This window comes from Heliconius melpomene, chromosome 21 (genome assembly GCF_056956725.1).
Source record: "Heliconius melpomene rosina isolate 202511_hmr_F chromosome 21, ASM5695672v1, whole genome shotgun sequence".
Taxonomy (NCBI): domain Eukaryota; kingdom Metazoa; phylum Arthropoda; class Insecta; order Lepidoptera; family Nymphalidae; genus Heliconius; species Heliconius melpomene.
The window spans coordinates 14,416,258-14,438,963 of record NC_140409.1 but is presented as its reverse complement, the minus strand read 5'-3'; the positions used below and the strand labels follow the sequence as shown (position 1 = coordinate 14,438,963).

At 36.4% G+C, this 22,706-nt stretch overlaps 1 protein-coding gene across 4 annotated transcripts; it reads left to right on the top strand.

Annotated features, from left to right (window-relative positions):
- Positions 1-804: 804 nt before the first annotated feature.
- Positions 805-20,113, top strand: syd (JNK-interacting protein syd). 4 transcript variants are annotated; one of them, XM_085206065.1, is made up of 16 exons: positions 805-1,439; positions 2,104-2,259; positions 2,664-3,005; positions 4,068-4,236; positions 4,382-4,417; positions 4,724-4,741; positions 4,949-5,414; positions 7,282-7,516; positions 7,937-8,138; positions 8,438-8,529; positions 10,202-10,429; positions 11,190-11,300; positions 11,739-11,907; positions 12,827-13,888; positions 15,469-15,581; positions 15,920-20,113. In XM_085206065.1, the coding sequence occupies exons 1-15, from the start codon at positions 1,110-1,112 to the stop codon at positions 15,534-15,536; spliced, it is 3,684 nt and encodes a 1,227-aa protein (XP_085062191.1). In that variant the 5' UTR covers positions 805-1,109; the 3' UTR covers positions 15,537-15,581; positions 15,920-20,113. The 4 variants fall into 4 exon arrangements, with proteins under 4 accessions (XP_085062191.1, XP_085062189.1, XP_085062190.1 ...); XM_085206063.1 differs by lacking the exon at positions 15,469-15,581 and having other exon boundaries at positions 806-1,439; XM_085206066.1 differs by lacking the exons at positions 805-1,439; positions 15,469-15,581 and adding an exon at positions 1,476-1,661.
- The last annotated feature ends 2,593 nt before the right edge of the window (positions 20,114-22,706 follow it).

The following is a 22,706-nucleotide window of genomic DNA, read 5'->3' as shown; positions in this document are numbered from 1 at the left end:
AGCCGATATTCTCTATGTCATACCTTTAAGTTTAACAATGTAACTAAAATTTCAATTCCGAGATTCAAGGACGTTTTTCATACTTAACATTCTTTTTAAGTGTATAAATGTTCCACGGATTGTTTTAAACCGCGTCATTGTGTTATTTGTGTTTCTATGATTTTTTGATGTTTTTAAATTTCATTTTTAACAGTTAACTAACTGTCCTATCTATAATATTAACAACATATTGATTATGTTTTTTAATTATTTGTTCCTACAGTTAATAATTCCACGAAATAAACATAATTATTTTTAAATGAATGAATAATTAAGAAGCAATAAACGTTATCGTGTCACCACCAATATGAAATACATGATAGTACTTGTAATGTTAGTTTGTTTGATCTAAACTGTGGGTGTTTTCTTTACTCAAGAAGAACTTAAATTACCTGTTTGACTAAATTCATAAGCAGTCATAGTAATAATTGTTTATTTTAAACTTTCAAGCCCAATTTGACCCACTTCTTAGTGTTCGATTCAGTTGAATTTGGATTACGACTTCAGTTCTGATGACAATTAAATTACATATAATCAATATTGTCGTTAGTACAAAATGGTCGTTGCTGAAAAATTGCGGAATACAAATTTTTGCACTACATTTGTAAAATACTTAACAACATTCGTTATGAATTTATAAAAAAAGAATCAAGTTAGCTAAATATTTTGTGGTATTTTTATATAAAAAGTATAATATAATAACCTTGTCATAAACAGAAATAGTAAATCCGGATGGCGGATAGGACGGTTGTCTATGTCCGGAAACGGTTCCAACGTCAATCGTTATCGAACTTTTTTCTGTGCAGTACAGCAAATATACGTCAATCAAACAAATGGTGTGATTACCCTGTATTCTTTTTCTCTCTTACTCTACATATTTATATCTATTTAGGTGATGCTATTTAGACAAACAACGTTATGCACTACACAATAATTTATTAAAATAGCATACGATCACGTCATCGTACAATATTGTACACAATTTTACTAATCATGATTTCGCGTAAAATTTACTAGCTGTCGCGGCCGATGATAGTTGTAGCTCGATAGGTCTTTCCTTCCTTTCGATCATGAATTTCGACGATAGTGCGAGTAGTGGCTACGCCACGGCGGAGACCATCTACGGCACTCACGAAGACAGCCATGTAGTGATGTCGGAGAAGGTTCAGTCCCTCGCAGGTAGTATTTATCAAGAATTTGAAAAGATGATAGCGAGATACGACGAAGACGTAGTAAAGACGTTGATGCCTCTGCTGGTGAACGTACTGGAGTGCCTGGACTCTGCGTACCAGACTAACCAGGAGCACGAGGTAGAACTGGAGCTGCTGCGAGAGGACAACGAACAACTTGTTACACAATACGAGCGCGAGAAGTCCGCCAGGAAACATTCAGAGCAAAAGGTGACTTGTGAATGATGTTTTCACACTAAAACACTGTAGACCTTGGTTCAATTTCCTTTGTTTCGCTTACAAGGCTATTTAAAATGATTTCAGGCAGTCATTCACGAATGTTTGTTTCATATATTTCATTGTTCATTTATTGTGATCATGTTTTAATTATAGTAGACATTGTTAAATAATTGATGTATTATGTGTCACCCACTGTGCTATCTAAATCTCAAGGTAAACAACTACATTCTTTAATATCCTTGCTCAATATATTGCCTAATAATAACATTACACAAATATCTTCTTCATTTTTCTTCCCTTATTAGTATTCAAAATTAGTTTTAAGTTAATTACTTTTGATTAGTACATACTAAACAAAAGAAAAATATTTGCTTGTCATTTGAATAGCAGTTTTAATAAAAAATTGATGTGTTGTAATGGGATAGTGCATGACTATAGACTTGGGGGAAATATTTACATTTCATCAATCTGGGAGACAAGCACTGCATTAAGTTCTGCTGCTCAACACCCAAAGTATTATGGTTTCCTGTGCCTATCCTGCTATATGTGAGATATAATGTGAAGTTAAAAAAGATATAAATAAAATAGTTCAACATTATTGTTTAACAGAAACAATTATTATTAATTGAATAGTAATTAAGTCATTTTTAAACAGTTATTGGAGTCTGAAGATCATTATGAAGGTGAAAGAAAAGATCTGACAGGCCGGCTGGAGGCACTGGACAGTATAGTCCGCATGCTTGAACTAAAATACAAGAACTCCTTAGACCATGCCAGCCGATTGGAGGAGCGCGAAAATGAACTCAAAAAGGTAATTTATATAGTTTTCATAGTTTGTTATTAAAAATTAATTATGTCTTAATTGTTTTTGAATATACAAAATACCCTTTGCTTCCTACATTCAAATCCAAATGTGATAGTTCTATCAAAACAATTAATAAATAGCATGTAGAGTACATCCTTGATAAATGGACTATCCAACACAAAAAAATCTTTCAATTTTAGCCCTACTAGTTCTAATTCTGTCTGAGATCAGCATGCTTCAGTTTGGTTCTTAGTTATTGGTTTTCATAATGTGCCAGTTGACCATTAATCTCTTCGCCTTAGTATAGTATCGATTACTCACATTAGAACATCCTTCTGACCTGGTGGTTGCTTTGTACTTACAAAAGTTTATTTAAATATATCTAAATAAAAAATTGTGTGTATATTTAGGAATATGCAAAGCTGCACGAACGTTACACGGAGCTGTTCAAAACGCACATGGACTATATGGAGCGGACTAAACTACTCCTTAGTACTGCGGGAGAACGGGGTGAGGCGCGGGGGCGTTTAACGCTGGGCGGCGCGAGGTCTTCCGGGCCCGTGTCCTTCGGGTTCGCGTCGTTAGAAGCTGCAGAGCGTGATAGTTTGGGCGGCAGTGCGGGCAGCTTGTCGCCATCGCCACCTTCGCCGCCATCGCCGCCTTCGCGTTCTCCGGCGTTAGGCGCCGAACTTGCAGCCGCTAGGACTGTTGAACGCGCGCATCAGACCGACCCGATCACTCAACACAGTCAGGTTAGGTTACAATATTTAGGGCGATGACCTTTTTTTTTATTTTGCTGTTGTTGTTTTTTTATGTTTGTTGTGTTTAATAAAATGTGTAAGGATTTTAATGCGTTTTTGATGTTTTTTTTTAAATATTTGAAATGAGTCCGTGAAGTGTTATCAGAATGATTTTAATTTTTTAAATTTAAAGTAATCAATAATTCATTTTACTTTAAATGAAATTAAAGTGATCTCTTAATTTCTTAATACTATTACATTATTATAACTTGCACGATTTTATAATGCTTCATATATTTTTATAAGAAAAACTCAATATATGTAATATTGAGGCTATTGGAACGCAATGGGAAAATCTCTGACTATAAATGCGATCGTTTCCGCGCTCTGGTAGACGAGGCGTGGCGTTTAGGTCCGCCATTGGAAATAAGAAATGGAATGTCTTAACACTTAATTCATATAAATGCACAATTGGTCGCGAACCGATAAGAAGTTCCCACGTTGGCGGCGCGGCGACGAACACCCGCTAGGAATTGATGATTGAGGATGATTGCAAAATAAGTGCCACTCAGCTAAATGGTTACGTATACGTAACTTGTCGCCATTCTATCTATACATAAAATAAAAATGTAACTAAAAATATTGTAGGTATTTATCAGTGTAATAGTAAAAATACTAAAATATGATTCGTTTCAATTTTCATTTGTTTGTCTGTGCGTTTGTCCTTACCACCTTACCCCAAAAACAGTTCAATCGGTTCATAAATAAAAAAGATATACCTATCAATTTATCGCCGGGAGCGGGTCACTGGTGTATTAATATGTTAATATTATATATAGTATACTTATTTAGTATTGTTGTCTTATGTCAGATTGCAGAATGGTAATGAGGCGTACCGATACAAATATAACAGAACTGTCTCCAAAGATGCTTGTGGCTGTTAGGACTGACATTACTCACCTTTTTCTATGTGAATTGACAATTTGAAAGTTCCTATTCGATATCGAACGATATTTGATTAACGAGATCACGTTTCAATGTACAATGTTTTTTAAAATTTAATGTATTATGTAGGCGACATCGCCGGTGACACCCACAGCGGCCCCGGCCAGCGCTGGAGCGACAACCGGTCGTTCGCAGACCAAAAGCGAAAAGCGAAGCGGAAACACTCTGTACCAAGAGTTAGCCTTCCATGATACGGACGGGGGCATAGCAGATGGTGACGACGGCACTGATATCACCGGTCAGTCTCGACAGCGACTAGTCTGCTCAGCTTTAAAGCTTTCGCTACATACAATTTTAGTATAAAATGTTATGTCCATTTGTTTTGACAATGACAGACAGAGTTGTGAGTGTGTGATTGACAGACACGTTGTTTCTGGTTACAGGCAGCTGGGTGCACCCCGGCGAATATGCGTCCTCGGGTGAGTTGCTTACATTATATGTATATACAGTGCTGACGACGGGTCGATGACAGTGCACATTTGACTTTAAACATTTACTTTAAGGCGGCCACGACTCGTCGACCATACTGTAGTTACAATATTCATCTTTAATTTATTTGCCGTCATTTTGTTCTTCATCTTTTGTATCCTCATGTTATATGTTATTTTAAATATTAAATGTACTAGATTTCTAATTTACTTTCTTCGCTATATGATCCCGAGCTAACAACTAATGCAGTTTGTTCTATTTCCATGCGTTCTAACAATCGTTGCATCGGCATGCAGTTAACGATAACTATTTCGGTAAGTCGTTTTATTTAAATATATGCTCCCCTTTTTTTAGTCTGTATTGTATTAATTTTGTCATCATATCGTTCACAAGCTTTTGTATATACATTGTATTTATTTTTTCGCTTAATATTTATGTTTGGTACGGTAGATGGCTATGGTGGCTGTAGTATGTGTGTTTATCTGTGCCAGTGTTAATAATTGTTACTTTGTCAATTCCAGGCATGGGCAAAGAAGTTGAAAATCTTATATTAGAAAATAACGAGTTACTAGCGACCAAAAACGCGCTGAACGTAGTCAAAGATGATCTGATAGTTAAAGTTGATGAATTAACTGGTGAACAAGAGATATTGCGTGAAGAAGTGAGCGCACTAAGTGCGGCGCGCGAACGACTGAGGGCCCGAGTGGCCTCGCTTGAAGAGGAAGTGCGTGCTCTACGTGAAGCCGTGCGTGAACCGTCGCGGGATAATGACGACGAAGCCGACGTCCCGATGGCTCAGCGTAGGAAATTCACTCGAGTCGAAATGGCCCGAGTTTTAATGGAACGGAATCAGTATAAGGAGAGATTTATGGAACTTCAGGATGCAGTGCGGTGGACCGAGATGATGCGTGCAACACGCATGCAGGATACGTCGATAGATAAGAAGAGCAAGCAGAGCATTTGGAAGTTCTTTAGTAACCTATTCAGGTAATGTGAGACACTATGTTGCATGATTTGTACAAATTGTATCGGTTTATGGTTTCACGCTGTGTCCCGCAGTAAGCAGCGTAGTTGGAGGGGAAGTTGTAAATCTTCGAGATATTGTCACAGATCTGAATAGTTCGCTTTGGCTTTTTACCAGAATGAGGAAATGAAAATAATTCATTCCCCCAAGTAGGGGTTGAACCCACAAACGCCACGTTTACAATCACCTGCTATGCACACACACCGCATATCACATGTTTCAAGAGAAACTGAACGGAGACTAAAGAGAAAAGAAAATTAAGTAAAGAGGTAATTATAGCGACAAAAAAGCGATGTTCAATATACGGGTATACCTATTTATTGCGAAACGATTGCGAAGTATTTCAAATGCGAATATTGATTAAAAATATATTTTAATGAATTAAAAATATACTTTACTTGAATTTACATTATATTCCTGGTTTGGTTATTATAAATGCAGCAGCCTTACTCTGTACCTTTAAACTTAGTAAAATAGTAGTAGTTTTAAGACACTTCGTTCCCCGCTTTCTGTCGAATTCTGGAGGCGTACCGTGTTGCTTTTTCTTTTTACTAACACGAAAATAATTCACTCCCTCGAATAGACATCAAACCCACACCGCGTTGCTGTGCGACGGTGTCATTGAGGACACATACTCCCATATATACATATTTACATTTATATACATTCTTATATATGTATATCTATAATGTGTCCTTCATTAATTTTCTCAACAGGCGACTTTCGATTTTTATATCAGAAAAGTTCTGTGTTGATATTTTTGTAGACATTAGTAGAATGTACCATTTGTTTTACTTGTGTTAAAGTGTGAGTGTCAATGCGATTGTATTGATGAAAGTTATAGTATTGTAAAGCAATCGAATAAGTGATAATTGTTTTGTAGGTTTGTATTAAGTAGCAATTTGCATGTGTTTATAATATTTTATATGAAAAAATATATTTTGATTTTGATGCTTGGGGGGTCGTCGTAGTTCAGTGGGACGGACAGCATACAACAACTTAGGATACTTTAAGGATAGTTTTATGAGAGTTTGATTAGGTTCTAATTATTGGATCCGGTCGAAGTACTGTAATACTAATATATATAAAACTTTTCCAATAGTGAGTGATTGACAGAAAACTTAGAAGAAATTACTGAACATAAAAAGTTAACATTTTGCTTGTTGGCTAGTGAGTATAGGCAGGGCTGGATTTCAAAATGTGGACAACGATGGTGTGGGGGCCACATTTATTTTCAGCTTTATATTTAAAATATTTATTTTCCACATATAAAAGATATATTTCAAAACAATACTAGGAGGAGACATGTTTATATGAAGTGGATAAGACGAGAGAGGTATGCAGAGACTAGCGTATGCTAAGAATAAAACTTAAGGTTAAAAAACGTGGACATTTGTTAACAATGACAATATTGCCGTAGACCGAAAAAAAAAATGCGAGCTTTTCTGTTTGATATAAAATTTGATCGTTGCTGCGAAGTATCGCTAAATCAAAAAAATAAAAAGAATATATAACCAGACCAGTCGTGGCGCGGGGCCAGTCGACTGGGTATGGGTTCGATCCGCATTCGAGGAAATTAAATATTTTTTAATTTCAAATTTATATTTTAATTTCTTCGCTCTGGCTTCCAGGCAAAGCACGGTGTTGAGTTCCGCCACTCAAGACGCAATGCCTTCAGATTTCGGCGAAAAGTGGGGAACAGAGTGTCTTAACACTAGGTTCCCTATGCCTACCTTATATGTAATACTATATGCTTTTTGCGAATGGCAACACCCACCATAATCAATATACATACAAATATTTAACTATTACAAAATTTTTACATTCCAGTTCAGAGCGTCCACAGCGGCCTGTATCGACGCCACAATTACGAGCAGTAGCAGCTCCGCAGCCCGCGCTAAGACACTCACGCACACAAGCGGACTTCCTAGAGACACAGCTATCTGACCACTCACACACACACTCGCACGCGCACACTCACCGCCGTCACGAACATGTTCCGACACGTACGGACCAGTTCAGACAAGTTCGTGCCCACGTGAGGAAAGAGGACGGTAGAACGCAGGTGATTTAATTTTTTCTAATATTTGTATGTATATTTAAATATTATGTATAGTTATTATTATTTAGGCGTAAACTCATATTTACTTGATTTTTTTTCTTACATATTTATTTATATTATTTTCATTTTATATGGTAACACAGCGGTGATACAATTTAGGTAAAGATTTTGCCTAAATTGGCTATAATAGCAAAATAAAGTGAAACGAGCGAACTGCGAGTGGATTATAGCAATAACCAGTGAGCGAAAGTTATATTTTGAACATATTATATGTGCTTATAACTTCATCCTTCACACATTCGTACATGCCTTGAGTTGCCAGTCATTCATACATGCATTGACTAGTGAAACAGATAAACGCAATCTCAGGCGCACCACGTGATTATACTCTGACTTTATAATAAATATATTTATGTGACACAGGCGTATGGGTGGAGTTTGCCGTGTAAGGGCGGCGGGGTCGCCGGGTTCGGTGGCGTCGGTGGCGGGGTCGCCGCCCACAGGGGCGGGGTCCCCGTACCTGTGCCGGTGTTCTGCCGCCCCATAGCGGAGTCGGAGCCGCAGATGGCATTGTTGTGCGCCGCGCCCGTCGATTGTGGCGTGCGCCGTGATGATGTTTCGTTAGGTAAGTATTTTTTTAGCTCTACGCTATATCCTGTGTATAGAGGGGTAGTCAGAAGGAACCTAATGTTAGGACATCGGCTCCATTTTATATGCAATTTTGGTCATATTGCGTGTTGTGTGATGAAAGTCAACGCTGCGTTTTGCCTTGTTACTACAGCAAGGAAATTAAAATAATTCATTCTCTCAGGTGGAAATCCAACCCACGATCGTTGTTTGCATTTTTAGTCTGACGGTGTGCCGCTCCGCCATCGTTAGGATCCAAACGTCTTAACTCGTTATGTTTATCGATATAATTTTCAGCGTACGAAATGAGTGCGGCGCAAGGACGCGCTGATCGTCTCTCATCGCTAGTATGGATTTGTGCCAGTACCAAGAACAAAGGTGTTGTTATGGTAATCATTTTAAAAACTTTATTCTATATTCCGCCACTCTACATGCAGTTTCTTGAATTCCGGCGAAAAGCGGACACAGTCTGTTAAAATAATAGCAATAATTAAATAATTAAATATTATTTGACTTCTACTATCAAAGACTATACTATAAAACATATTAATTTTTATAAAAGTTTTTTTTGTAAACATGCCATTAAAATCACTGCTTTTTGTCCATTTCTAGTAACCTATGTAGAAAATAATTTTATAATTTCTTAGCAGATAACATGTTTTGAAAACTTAATAATATTATAAAAATCAATATCTCCTATTTTAAAAATTCATCAGTATGGAAAAGAACGTAATTAAAATATATGAAAATCTTAATTTTAATATAGTTCATTTAATTATATTAATTATTTATTTTATCTTTACTATGTTTTAATCTTATAAAAATAATCTACAATTAGAAACTTACTTTCCTTTATTTACGGAGCCGTGAGATAAAAGTAAAACAAAAAAAAGGTTATTTTATATTTATAGGTCACGATCAGAGAGGGTAGATCTGAGTATATACTCAGATCTCTGGCCTATCGGCGGATATGGGGTTAAAATTCAAACCTAACCTCCAAGTGTTCCTGAGATAAAGGGACTTGACAGACACAGACAGACTGACAAACAGAGAGACTGACAGACGGACAGCAGATAGATCTTATAAGGGGTCCTTTTTTCCTTAAAAAGTATGGAACCTTAAAAACGAGGCCAATGTATCGAAACTATAACGTGATCTAATAGTCTCCCATGATCAGCTTCAAGCTGTATCCCGCTCACCGCAGGGTAAGAAGAGGGAACCTAGTGTTAAGACACTACGTTCCCCTATTTTCCGCTAAATTGTTAAGGTATTGCGTGTTGAGTGGCGGAACTCAACGCCGCGCTTTGGCTCGACACTGGAGCGAAGAAGTGAAAATATAAATTTAAATATTTCATTTCCACGAGTGGGGATGAAACCTACAACCAGTCGTTGTTGTAAACTTAAGGAAGGCGTTCTGCATAAGCCAGGCCAAATCTAAAATTCCACACCTATATACATAATAATTATACAAAAGACTATAATAATTATACAAAAGACTCTAATAATTATAATTTTTATTCTAATAATTTCTCTAATAATTATAATATATTTTTAAAATTTAAAAAAAAAAAAAAAAAAAAAAAAAATTGTCGGTAGGGGTCTCATCCAACCCCTCTAGTATAAGCTCTAGATATAAGTACAGTTTAAATTGTCCCAAAATTAAGTACGCCACATTAAAAGAACTTTCTTAAAATAAAAAAAGGCACGGGCAACTATGAGCCCGTGGATGTAGTTTTTTAAAATAAAAAAAAAAAAAAAAAAAAAAAACCAGTCGTTGTTACAGTCCACACTTGTGCCCCTGCGCCACGACTGGCGTTACATTAAAAAGTCAGGGAGAATGTTTATTTGAATTGCTTATAATTATTTGTGGGACAATATGATAATATTGCAATTTGATAAATCTACCAAAATATAAGGTATTCATAAAATAGAAAATCACACACTTCTAAGTAAACTTTTTATTAAATAATTACCATTTTTACTGTTAAAACTATTACCTAAAAATTCGTATTTTTCACATAATATATTTATTCATGGACGTTTACACTTTTTTTAATCCAGATAATAGATGCTAACAACCCAGCAGAGGTAATCGAGTCGTTTCCAGTGACTGACAAGCATATATTATGCGTGGCGTCAGTGCCGGCCGCTACCGACGAGGACTACCGTGAACATGACGCCGCCCAAACCGCCCAAATCGTCCCCGATGCGGCTTCAACGACCGCCCAATCAGCCATCGCCGCTCAAACCGGCCTAGCTGAAACCGAAGATGGAAATAAACGACACTCTGTGAGTGTATAAGTATACAGATATACAGTGCCGTTGAGAAGTCGTGGTCGCTCTGGAGTTAGATTTTCTGAACGGTTGCGCATTGTTCCCTTTGAAAGAAAATAATCAAAAGTAAGAAAATATCCTAAAATCAATTCTGCGCATCTACAGCTAACTTCAGAGTGACCACGACTCGTCGACTGTACTGTAAATGATGCAATCATTTAATAATAGTTTTACATTTTTGGTTTAGGTTCACGCTGTATCCCGTATACAGCAGGGTAGGTAGAGAAAACTTGGGAGTTAAGCCACAAAACCAGAAATCCACCCACAACTGTCGCGTTTACAATCGTACGTATCCCACGGCCTTATATCTTTACATAATATGCAGTAAACATTTTTATTGAAAAAATAATAATAAATAACTATTATATATTCATTATTAAATTTACAAATAATTATTTATTATAAAGGCCGTCGTTGCGCAGAGGCACAGCTTAAGACACAGGAAGCGACGATTGTGGGTTCGATTTCTAATCTGGGACTAATTATTTTCATTTTTTCCTTCTGGTAATGAAACAAACCGCGACGTTAATTGCCAACACTGAACACACAATGTCTCATAAATTGGAGAGATACGTGTACAATTGGGTGTCGTAACATTAAATTACAGATACATCGTGAACAAAAGTAAAAACAAAAAAATACATTATTATAAATGTTAAATTAATATCATTTATATACGTACATTTCATTTTAAAAATATATTTTTATTAAATAGCAATCGTTGTTCTGCGTCGGCAAAAGCGAGTCGACTGAGAGTCAGAGCAACGGGCTGTCTAACAACGCGGTGGAGGAAGATGGCGGCGTCGTAGTCGGCACAACCAAATATGTAGGCAACAAAATATTATATACTTTCGAGATGTCTATAGCCTTAGGTATAGTCTATAGGCTTCGTGGATAAATGGACTATTCACAACATAAATCAATTTGACATTGTAGTTCACACACTGCTATCACTGTGTTAAACTAAAGAAACTTCATTTTTATTATGTTAGTGTAGATTTATTTATCCTAGTAGTTTAATATTTTCATTTGTTACCTCTGGTAACAATGCAAAGCGTGGCGTTGAGTTCCGCAACTCAACACGCAATGCTTCGAGAATGCGACGGAAAGTGGAAAACAGAAGTCTCTTAAAACAAGAGACTTAGACACAATGTGTCTATTAAATCATTTGAATCTTTACGAAAAAAGTATAAGAAGCGTTTCTTTTACCGTAATAGACCCCTATCACATTTTTATCATAAAAGATGTTTTGATTTGATAACAGGTGCAAGCCACTCTGCTAACTCCGCCTAGTACGCCCGTCAAGGAGACACCGCCCGTGCAGAGCGCCGTTCAGCGCGGTGAAGGCGGCGATGGCGCAACTAAAGGCGGCGAAGGCGACGCGGACTCTGCCCTAGCCGACAGCCCACCGCTTTCTTCCACGCCCGTCAACGGTAATTTAATAAAACTTTAAAAAAAATTAAATAATCTTTATTCAGAAGAACTACTAATAATCGCGCCAAGGTAATAAGTGCTTGCGATCGATGATGTGTAGAATTATTTATCAATGTATCCACACAACCTGAATTAGCTACATCGTTTTTATTTGAGTTTTCAATAGGCCGCAAATTATAATATTCATTATTAATTATATTATTGATTGACGTCTATAATATAATTAATATTTAATATTATAATTTACTAGAGAAGCAAATGTCACTTCGCCCACTTAATGTCAGTGTTATAGCTAAATTATATAAAATCTTTAGATAAATTGTAGCCTGTGTTATTCAAATGTATAAACTATATGGCTGTGAAGTTTTATCATAATTCAGTTCAGTAGTTTTTGCGTGAAAGTGGAACAAACATCCATCCTCACAAACTTTCACGTCATACTTATAATAAAATCGGTCATACTTATAATAAGTCGAAAAACTTGGGATTAAGAAAAAATGTTATCCGTGGCGTTTAATAACGGAGCCATGTTTTTTGTCTGTTTGTCTATTTATTTATTAGTTTGTTTGTGCTTTCCCTCACTCAGAATCGGTTTAACCGATTTAATTACAGTGTTCACTATTTTATTTTGACAAGCTTCCCTTAGTTTTATTTCAATCGATTTATAAATAAAAAAATTATACCATTTTAAAGAATGTTTTCGACAATTGCTATATCGAAAGACTGTTTTATCGAATTGGCTGAAACATTACTTTTAATTATAGGCTTAGATATTGTTTTTAAAACGATATTATTAGAAAATGAAAGTCATACAGATTAGTAAATTAATAGTTATGTAGTGCAAGTACGCCAAGTCGCTAGAGTGTCACTAGTATACAGTATTAGTAGGATTATAATTAAATTGTTTTAAATTTACAGTGATTATGGGCAGGAGTTCACCGGAGACGGGCATCGACGCGTTTGCGCAGGAACAGTCGGATGCGGCAACTAGTGGCGGTAGTGCCAGTGGTGGTGGTGCTGTCAAGGGGGACGAAGTTACTTCCAGAGATTCCCCCACAGTCATGACCACCATGTGGCTCGGAACCAAAAGCGGAAACCTATATGTGCACTCCGCTATAAACAACTACAGTCGGTGTTTGGCAAGAGTGAAGCTGAACGACGCTATTTTATCGATAGTGTGGTGCGCTTCGCGTGCCGTCGTCGCGTTGGCTGACGGTACCATAGCGTTGTTCTCCCGTTTGCCGGACGGTAGATGGGACTTCGCTAATTATTGGCTGGTGGTCCTCGGTGAGCCCAAGTGGTCAGTGCGGTGCCTGAGCGCCGTCGGCGGCGTCGTCTGGTGCGGTTATCGTAACCGCGTGGTCGTGGTTGAACCGCGTTCGCGGCGCGTGCTACACTCCTTGGAAGCCCACCCTCGACGCGAAAGCCAGGTGCGACAGCTGGCCGCTCATAGAGATGGTGTGTGGGTGTCCATCAAAATGGACTCCGCGCTAAGATTATATAGCGCGAGGACATATAGTCATTTGAAAGACGTGGATATTGAGCCCTATGTAAGCAAGATGCTCGGTACCGGTAAACTTGGGTTTTCGTTAGTTCGGATCACAGCATTGCTGGTCAGCTCCGGTCGTCTATGGATAGGTACAAGCAATGGTGTTGTAATATCCGTTCCGTTGTCCGACGGTGACGACGGTGCCGCCATTCCGTTGTGCTCTATGGCGCACGCACAGCTCAGCTTCCACGGGCATAGGGAGGCTGTTACGTTTTTCGTCGCTGTGTCTGGTGCTGAGTCGCCAGCTCAAGCGCAGGCAATGACGCCTTCGCCGCCGCCATCGCCTGAGAGGGCTGTGTTAGCTGCGCCGCCCTCTCCTGATCCTGATGCCGCCCCCGCCGCCCTAACCACCGTAGCTGCCCCATTGCCAGCTCCATCGCCGCCCACCCTCGTGATATCCGGTGGTGAAGGATACATCGACTTTAGAATAGGTAATTATTACTTACATATACATAGATAGTAGATTAAAATTATAATTATTTTTAGTAATATGGTGGACACATTATTATTCATTTGTGTATCTGCCCGCGCGCACATACATGCACACATAATATGCGTCTTAGACTGACAATCACGCATATCTCTACTCGCGTACACATATACACACACTAGTATCGTCCACTTGTATGCTCACAGTGTTACGTCATCACGTACATTTATCCCAGCGACGTCGTCATATCGCTTTGCTTGCTTCATTTTGTCATTCGGTACTGAGAATGTGTTGTATGTATAGGTAAGTTGTGGCCTCCCAACAGGTAGATGAATATTATATATATTATTATATTTCATTTTAAGATCTTTTATTGCTTTTTAATTGTTTTCTTCCCGAGTAATCAATGCGCAAAAGTTCAGATCGCCAACGCCAACGTCAACGACTTGTCCACCATACTTTCTGACCATCCATAAGTAAAGTCAGTCAAGTCAGTCGACCAAGTGTGACATTGTCTTACAAGGCTACCTACATTACGTAACATTGCATTTCAAAATATAATATGTAAACATATTTTTGGAACCACTATTTTAATTTGATAATTTCTCGATGTAATAGGAAGCTAATTAGGGGAAGTGCGAAATATGTGACCAGATGTGACACGGACGGATCAAAAAATTATAAAAATCATGTGACTTAATTTATGGATGGTCCCTTATCATAATATTTAATTATTTTATGAACATTTTTGTTAATACATTCTATTGCTGGTTAAATATTTTCAAAGTAGGTAAGCAGAGCTTTTATGAACATCACAAAATTATTAGTAGTTTTATAGCTTACTATAACAGACATCCCGGTGCTCTATCCAGCTTAACTAATTTAATATCCGTCATTCTATACGTATATATATACGTATGTACGTATTTATAAACATTTGCATTTTATACAGGCGGTAGCTTCCACTAAGACTGACATAATTTACTTAATATTATATTCAATCCGGATGGAGCCCCAATAGGACTATTTACTTAGTTATACATAAAATGTTGTAGTTGCCTATTCATTTTTTTGTTTCTACCCAGCAAATTTTTCACTAACATGTAACAAGATGACGGCTTACATATTAGTGGAAATTAGATGCAAGTACAGTACAATCTTACTAATCCCGGCACTTGGATAAATCGATACGTTTAAAAATGTTATATCTGATGAAAATAATCATTATAAATATATTAGACAAGATTTTTAAGCAAAGATTGCATTGAAATATAGCGCATATTTCAATTGAGAATTATTTTTATACTATACTACGTAACTAGTTAATAGATAGATATTACGTAACAGTTATAGAAATATCTCCCGATCATCAATAAAAATATGATTTAAATTTTATGTAATGCTATAAAGCATACTAATAAATAATTCTAAATCTGAAAATGATTGATTACAAAAAACAAGTCGTATCGAGTTCTCATGCGATACGATAGCTTCTAGTGTTATATAGTGCCGGAATTAGTGAGATGTGCTGTCTTTATGTAATGTGTGTTATATATCGGTCGCATTTATATTTCTGCCTAGAGGAGCATGCCGATGACGTCAGAGACACAGCCTCCCACATCATTGTATGGCAGATCGTTGACCCCTGAACGTACCTGATAAAATATAAGCAAATATAACCGTTCTAGTCACCGGTACGTTCTTACTTTGTCATTGATAATCATCAATCATGGGATCACGTCGCTTGGGATTTGGGGCCTCGCACTAACAGACGATACGTAATGCTTTGCTATTTACTGTTGTATATGTATATGTTGTTTATAAACATTACTAATATTCAAAGTTACTAACTTGTGTACTATTTATTATCTGTATTATTGTTACCACTTACACGACTCGGGAGGATTAGTTATTTTCATTTTCCTGTACCGCTCTGGTAAGATAAGCTGCGGTATTAAGTTCCGCCATTCAAAACTATCTTTGCCTTCCGTCCTATATAGTTTAAAGAACAAAGAAATATATTGTGTTACAGCGGACTCGGAGCTAGAAGATAGTGCCACGGCGGAGGACAACACGTCGAGCGGTCACAACACGCTCGAGCGCGCCGCCCGCAGCCACCTCATAGTGTGGCAGGTGGCGCCCGCCTAGCGCCGCGCCCCGCCGCCGCCCGCCACGCGCCGCCCGCGCCCCCGCCCCCCCTCCGACGGGGATTACGTGTACGTGTGCACGAGCGATAAGCCCGCGGAGACTCTTGTGTGTTAACGTGTTGAGCACGCTGTGCTTGCGGGTTGATGCGGTAGCGTGTTGTTAGGGGGGCGTGGTGGATATGTACGAGCGTGGTGGCGTGTTAGCGTATTTGTGAGTTAAAGTGATAGCTTGATAGCGTGGTAGCGTCATCGTGCGACGGCGGTCATGTCACTACGTATGCACGATTGGCAAGCATGAGAACAAGAACTGCCTCGCCCGCCATTATAGACGACTTCGTCACTTATTAGCGTGTTAGTATTTACGTGTTAGCGCCGCCCTAGGACAAAAACCCATTCCCGCCCCCGCCCTTGTAGCGTCTTAGCGTATTTAGCGTGTTGCATCACAAGTTTACTGTTTAAGTATTGAGACTAATGCTTGGTCTCGTTCAACCCAAAATGTTTATGGTGCAAATTATATTATTAATACTTTAATCGTAGTGTACTTAGTGTTTTATTTTTGGTGTGTAATTTTTTTGTAAAATTTATAAATAACGATTAATTTTTATTGTAAGTTTAGCATATTTAGCCCACTAGCACGCTTTATACGCTGTATTGTGATTTTTAGTTTTTATCATTATTTTTGATTACATAAATAAAGCCATAAGATTTTTTTTTGATTTGTGACCTTCCCGGTCACATGTTGCAACTTCACACTAGAAATTGTTAAATTATAACAGCAGTTCTGGAACTACGTTTGTCTTACTAATATTAGAAATGTGATATTTTGTGTAACGGATGGTTGTTTGTTGCACTTTCGCGTAAAAACTACTGAACGAATTTTGATGATACTTTATAGTAAAATAGCTTATAAATCGGAATAACATATGGGCTAAAATTTATGTAAACTTTTTGTGTAATTTGGCTATCATTAATATAACAATAAGATTAAGCTGGCAAAACCACGAGTCGCTAATATATTATATATTTAAAATGTGATATCACAGAATATAGGCACCCTTGTCACACTTTGACCTCTTTGACGTGTGAGGTCATTTATACATATACCACTTTTATTGATTTATATATATTTTAGACGTGTTTGTAAGTAATTTGCTATTTATTACTATTAAGATTTTTTTTAAAATGTTACTCCAGAAGGGTAGAACAATATTTTTGAAAAACATATATAGTTTGAACATGGTGGGGATACTAATTGTAAGGCAAACTACGTCGAAATACAAGAACGTGTGACTTCGTGTTCAAAGCGCTTGGAGAATTTCCAAGAGGTGCGGGTTCGATTCTGCTTCTTTAAATTTTATATATGTTTTCTAAAAATATTTTGCGCTATTTATTTATAGTTAATATATGATATATCGGTGATTCTCTAGTCAGGCGGAATAACTAGAGCCCGAGTGATATCTGCCTTAATATAATATAATAATGTAATGTACTGCGCAACGTTTACAAAATAAGCTTATTTTTCGAATGTTTCACAAATGGAAATTGTTTTTCATTTGTTTTTTTTACTGACTGTACGTTTTTTTGACTTATTTGTTTTATTTCTGACTGTGTTTTTGGAAAGTTAAGAGATAATCAATGAACCCCATGTAAATATGTGTTTGGCAACTTTTTTTGTGTTTTTTTTATCACTTTTTTTTTGTAGTTTGTATAATAAATATGAAAATGGCGATGAACGTCTCTAGAAGTGGTTATTAAACATTACATTGCTAATAATATTCTGTAATATTCTATAATATTCTAGAATATTTGACATTAGGTTTTGTGCAATAATTTCCAATTGTGTATAAGTCAGGGAGTCTAGTTTTTAGTACACTGGTGTATTTTTTTCAGTTTGAGCTATTTACTATAATTTTATAATTCATATTTTTTTATATTTCATATGGAATATGTATTTTATTTTAAATATAACACAACATTTCATATTTCTCGAACATATTATCCGTCATAATAAATTGGAGCTGTAACTTTTATTATTTTATTATAATTTTATAAACAACGACTTGTGTAATAAACACATTATAATCTCATTAAACCCGGTACTATTTTTTTATATATTGAAATAGGTTTCAATCAAGCATCAAGCTTGATTATAATTAGTCATTCACTATGTTTTTCTAGACGTGGGAGTGTTGTCTATAGTATGTCATAGGATATACAGGCAATTAGTTCTATTTTTTCGCTGTGCGGATAAAAATACAGTCTTAATGCGTTTCGTTCCTACGTTAGCAATTTCCACCATGATTGCGACCCTGTATTAGTATACTATTCTTTAATAGTTTAAAGAATAGACTATATTATTGGAACGGTTGCTTCCACTTGTTGGTTTGTTCATAAAAATAAAGATATATTTTTAATGATTCATAGATTTTTTTTATATCTGTAACATATCTCGATTTCAACTGACAACATAGTTTTGAAATATTCCTTAATTGTGATATATTGTTGTGCAAGTTGAAGCGATAGCATGAAGCTCAATAAATATTCTTGTCAGATGGACAGATGGAGATCGAAGTAATTCAATAACGATTTTGATTTTATTTTATTTTGAGATACGAAACCCTAAAACACACACAGAACAGTTACTTTACTTGACAACATAAGATTAAAATTAAATAATATCATGCGGCCACGACTCTTTGCTCTTACTGTAATATACATTACTTGCTCCAAATAAACAAGTGACCGTGTTAATGAGATTGTACTGTTAATATAATAATAAAATAATAATTTATATAAAAAGTAAGGAGTGAGCAATCTCTGGCAAGTACGAAGTGTACACTGACACTTGGTGCCATTTTAAAAGTGAGGTTTGTAACTACCGATCCATCTGTGGTGCGTACGGGGTAACATAGATAGTACTAAATACACCGGTATTTCTAGGTAATTAACTATATTTATTGACAGAACTCGTAGGTTCGGCTATAGTTTTGGTTTCTAAGTAAATACTTTGTTAGGCTTCACTCTGCTGTCGTAATTATTGTTGTGTTCCATGAATTATAAGTATCAGCGAATATTGCGTGGAAACGTTTTCATAATTGAGTGTCTACGTCCCAAAAATACTTTCAATTTGATTTGCTTGTTTATTTCAAAATCAAAATTATTTTTTTATAGGATATGGATAAGAGCGTGGTTAATTCTTGTTTTTTTTTTAATAAAAGTTACTTCAGTTATTAATTTGAGAGCCCATTTATTTGATACGCTACGCGATATAAATTCAATACTTATGTTATTAAGTGTTTTTTTAAGCTAAGCAAAAAGTTTAAAAAAGACGTTTGACAATTAAAAATATTTGAGCGTAGCTAAACTCGAACTGCAACAATGCGTCAATTGCAAACCGTCTAAACGCTTTCAGCAATAAACTAAGAACGTATTCTTATCAAGATTTCTAATTCTACAACATTCAAATTTTAATTATACGATTTCAAAAATAGATGGAACAAGCAAGAATTTTATTAAATTGAGGTCCACTATGTTATATCTTAAAATCGATAGTGGAAATATCACTTATTTGGAATCGAATGAAAAAGGAAAAAACATTTTTAAAATATATAGTCTAAACTTTTCTAGGTAAAATTGAGAGAAATAATATTGTGGAACCATCTCTATCGACTGTTTCAGTTAGTCTTTAATTTTACTGTAGGTATATTAAAAAGATTCGGTTTAGGCTGAAAACCTTGTTTCGGTCGGACATGAATTATAATACAATACTTTTTTGTAAGTTGAGGGTGGAATAACACTTCTCAAATGATAAAAAATATTTATAATACCCGATTCTCAGAGTTACCTGAAAGCACGTTTGTTTGTTTTTTTTAATTTATTTTTATATATCATTACAAAGAAATGCGCTAAGTGCTTTTTTGAAAAAAATATAACTTAATTACATATTATAATATATACAAAATTATTACTATGATAAGAAACGCTTAGTGTAGATAAACAGTTTTGCATAATATAATTGTAACTAGTGTTTAAACTTTGTCGTTTGTATAATGCAATCAATAAAAAATGCTGCATATGTACATTTTATTTTATGTCTCCGGATTAAAACCAAACCCTCCAAGTAAAACGGCGCCGGCCAGCCTTACTATAAAATAACTAGCCCTGTAAAATAACTTTGTATTGACATCCGATGTTATAAGTTTGAACTGTATATGAATATGTATACATGTTCTGTGTTTACAGCAAGTGATTTGTAACATTAAAATAGTAGTAGTTTAGTATAAACCTCTGAAAAATTCTAGTATTCAAGCCCTGGCCTTATTATCCTATCGAAGCTCAGTCCAGTGGCAATATCTACCACACAAGAGAAGGCAGTCGTCGGTCATGCAGCGAGGACATTCGTCTCTGAAAGTAAAGGTATATATCGCTCAGCATAAATCATCAACAATTTTACAATCAACTTTCTAGAAAACGTAAATGAAAATTTGAACTCGTGCCTCTTGATAACCGTCCAAGCGCTCTGACCGCTAAGCCATATGTTCTCATCAAGCTACGTCGAAATTCTTATAAGCTTGTCACACCTTATTTATGTTGTTACCATATCTGTAGGGAGTTTTTTACAAATTGCCGCTACTCAAAGATAATTACTAAGAATTATCGTTGGACAAGAGAATTCTATTTATTAAATATTTTTGATAATTTGCAAGTGTTAACTCACACTTAGAAAAACAGTTCCTTAAGTGTGGAATAACACTTTAAAATAAGTAGTCAAAAATAACATTGTCCATTTGGATGAAGAGGAGAGTAAATTAACAGGTGTAGAGTAGAAACAGTAGTTGAAACAGTTTAGCTTTTAATTGTATATAAACCAAGTGACGATTATGTTGAGTGAAAATCAAATGTGAAGTTTTGACTACAATATGGCTGTATAGTTCTCGGGTTACTATATTTATAAATATTTGAAATTAAAATAAACATATACATTAGTCAGTTGAGACCAGGCCTCTTCTTAAATAGGCCGAAATATATATTAGTACATTGAATTAAGTGTTTAGATAATTCTCACTCCTGAGACAACGACACGCTTTGTACCCAATACCTTCGTCGTCTTTGCCTGATAAGAAGGAACAGTAGCTTATACCATGCTTGTCTGCCGCTTTCCGTAACGAATCCCGCGCTTAGGGATAAGTACCCGATGTTAGAAAATCATCAATGTTGACACCGATGTCAACATGGAAGCTAAAGCATCGATGTTCGATAAAAATCGAAAGAAAAACATCGATGTTAGCCAACGTGTCCCACCGCATCCACAAATCGAGACGCGCGAATCCACAATCCCCCAATATCCCCCGATGTTAAAATCTCGATGTTTTAATTGTTAACATCGATGTTCATCGAAAATCGATCATCATCGGGCATCCCTATCCCAGTTTATACTTCCTCATATGCATTACTATAGCTCGACAAGTCAATTTCTTCCCTGGAAATTTCTTCACTCGAACTCTCTGTATAGACAAAATATAAACATGAACACACACATTTGTGTATCAACCGTACCTGCAACAAATGTTTCAACCGTCCCCAACCCTACTTTTAGTAAAATATACAACGAGAGTAATAATAATACAATAAAAATAGTCATTAAGTATCCCTTATTGTTCAAACATCATAGTAATCACACACACGATACATTAGCTTAAAAAAATAGATAGTATAAGCATTAAGCATTAATGTGAGAGGTACTTAATTAAGTACTTTTAGGTAATAAATAACAAAATGAGGTCCACATTTAATAATCATAGAGAAAATGACTTGCACATTTACATTCGAACCTGTTGTCCGCATATACTTGCACCCCTCATTCTCTGCGTAAAGGTTTACGAGATATTGGTTCTGATTCAACAGTCCTTTATTTTAACCGTATCCAGTCCCAGCCAGTCACCAGCCATAAATAAAGCGTATGGCGAAATTTTGAAGACGTTCTAATTTGTTAAGTAGCTCCTCAGTCGCGTCCAAATAGAAGGAAGGAGAAGTAATGACTCTGGAAATATTGTTAATAAAGACAGAGAAGAGAAGAGGAAAAAGAACGCCGCCTTGGGGTACGCCAGCAGTGAGATCAAGCCATGTTGATGTGATATCGTTAGCTTTAACTTTAGTCGAGGTCCACAGAGCTGAAAGCACTGCTGAAATCTAACAACACCAAAACGGTGAGCTTGGTGTTGTCCATAGCACACCGAATGTCCTCCGTTATATTCAACAGTGCACCAACTGTGCTGTGAAGAGGACGGAAACCGGACTGGACACAGTAGATTATTGGCGGATAGAAAGGAGTAAAATTGGTTATTGGCTAAAGATTCAGGGACTTTAGATAGAATAGGGAGGATGGAAATGGGGCGGTAATCAGCAACATTGGATGGATTGGATATTTTGGGTAATGGAATGACATAGGCACTCTTCCATAGTGAAGGAAAGACATTACTTGACATTCCAACACCGGAAGAATCATCTCAAGGCTGAGGTTGTCAGTTCCAAAGGCTTTGGTGGAAATGGAGTGGACATACTTCTTGACATCGTCCTCCGACACAGCTTTAAAAGTAAAAGGAATGGAGTCTGGTAGGACGAGACGTGACAACAGTGATAATGTTTCCGACTTTATTAAGGGACTTATATTAA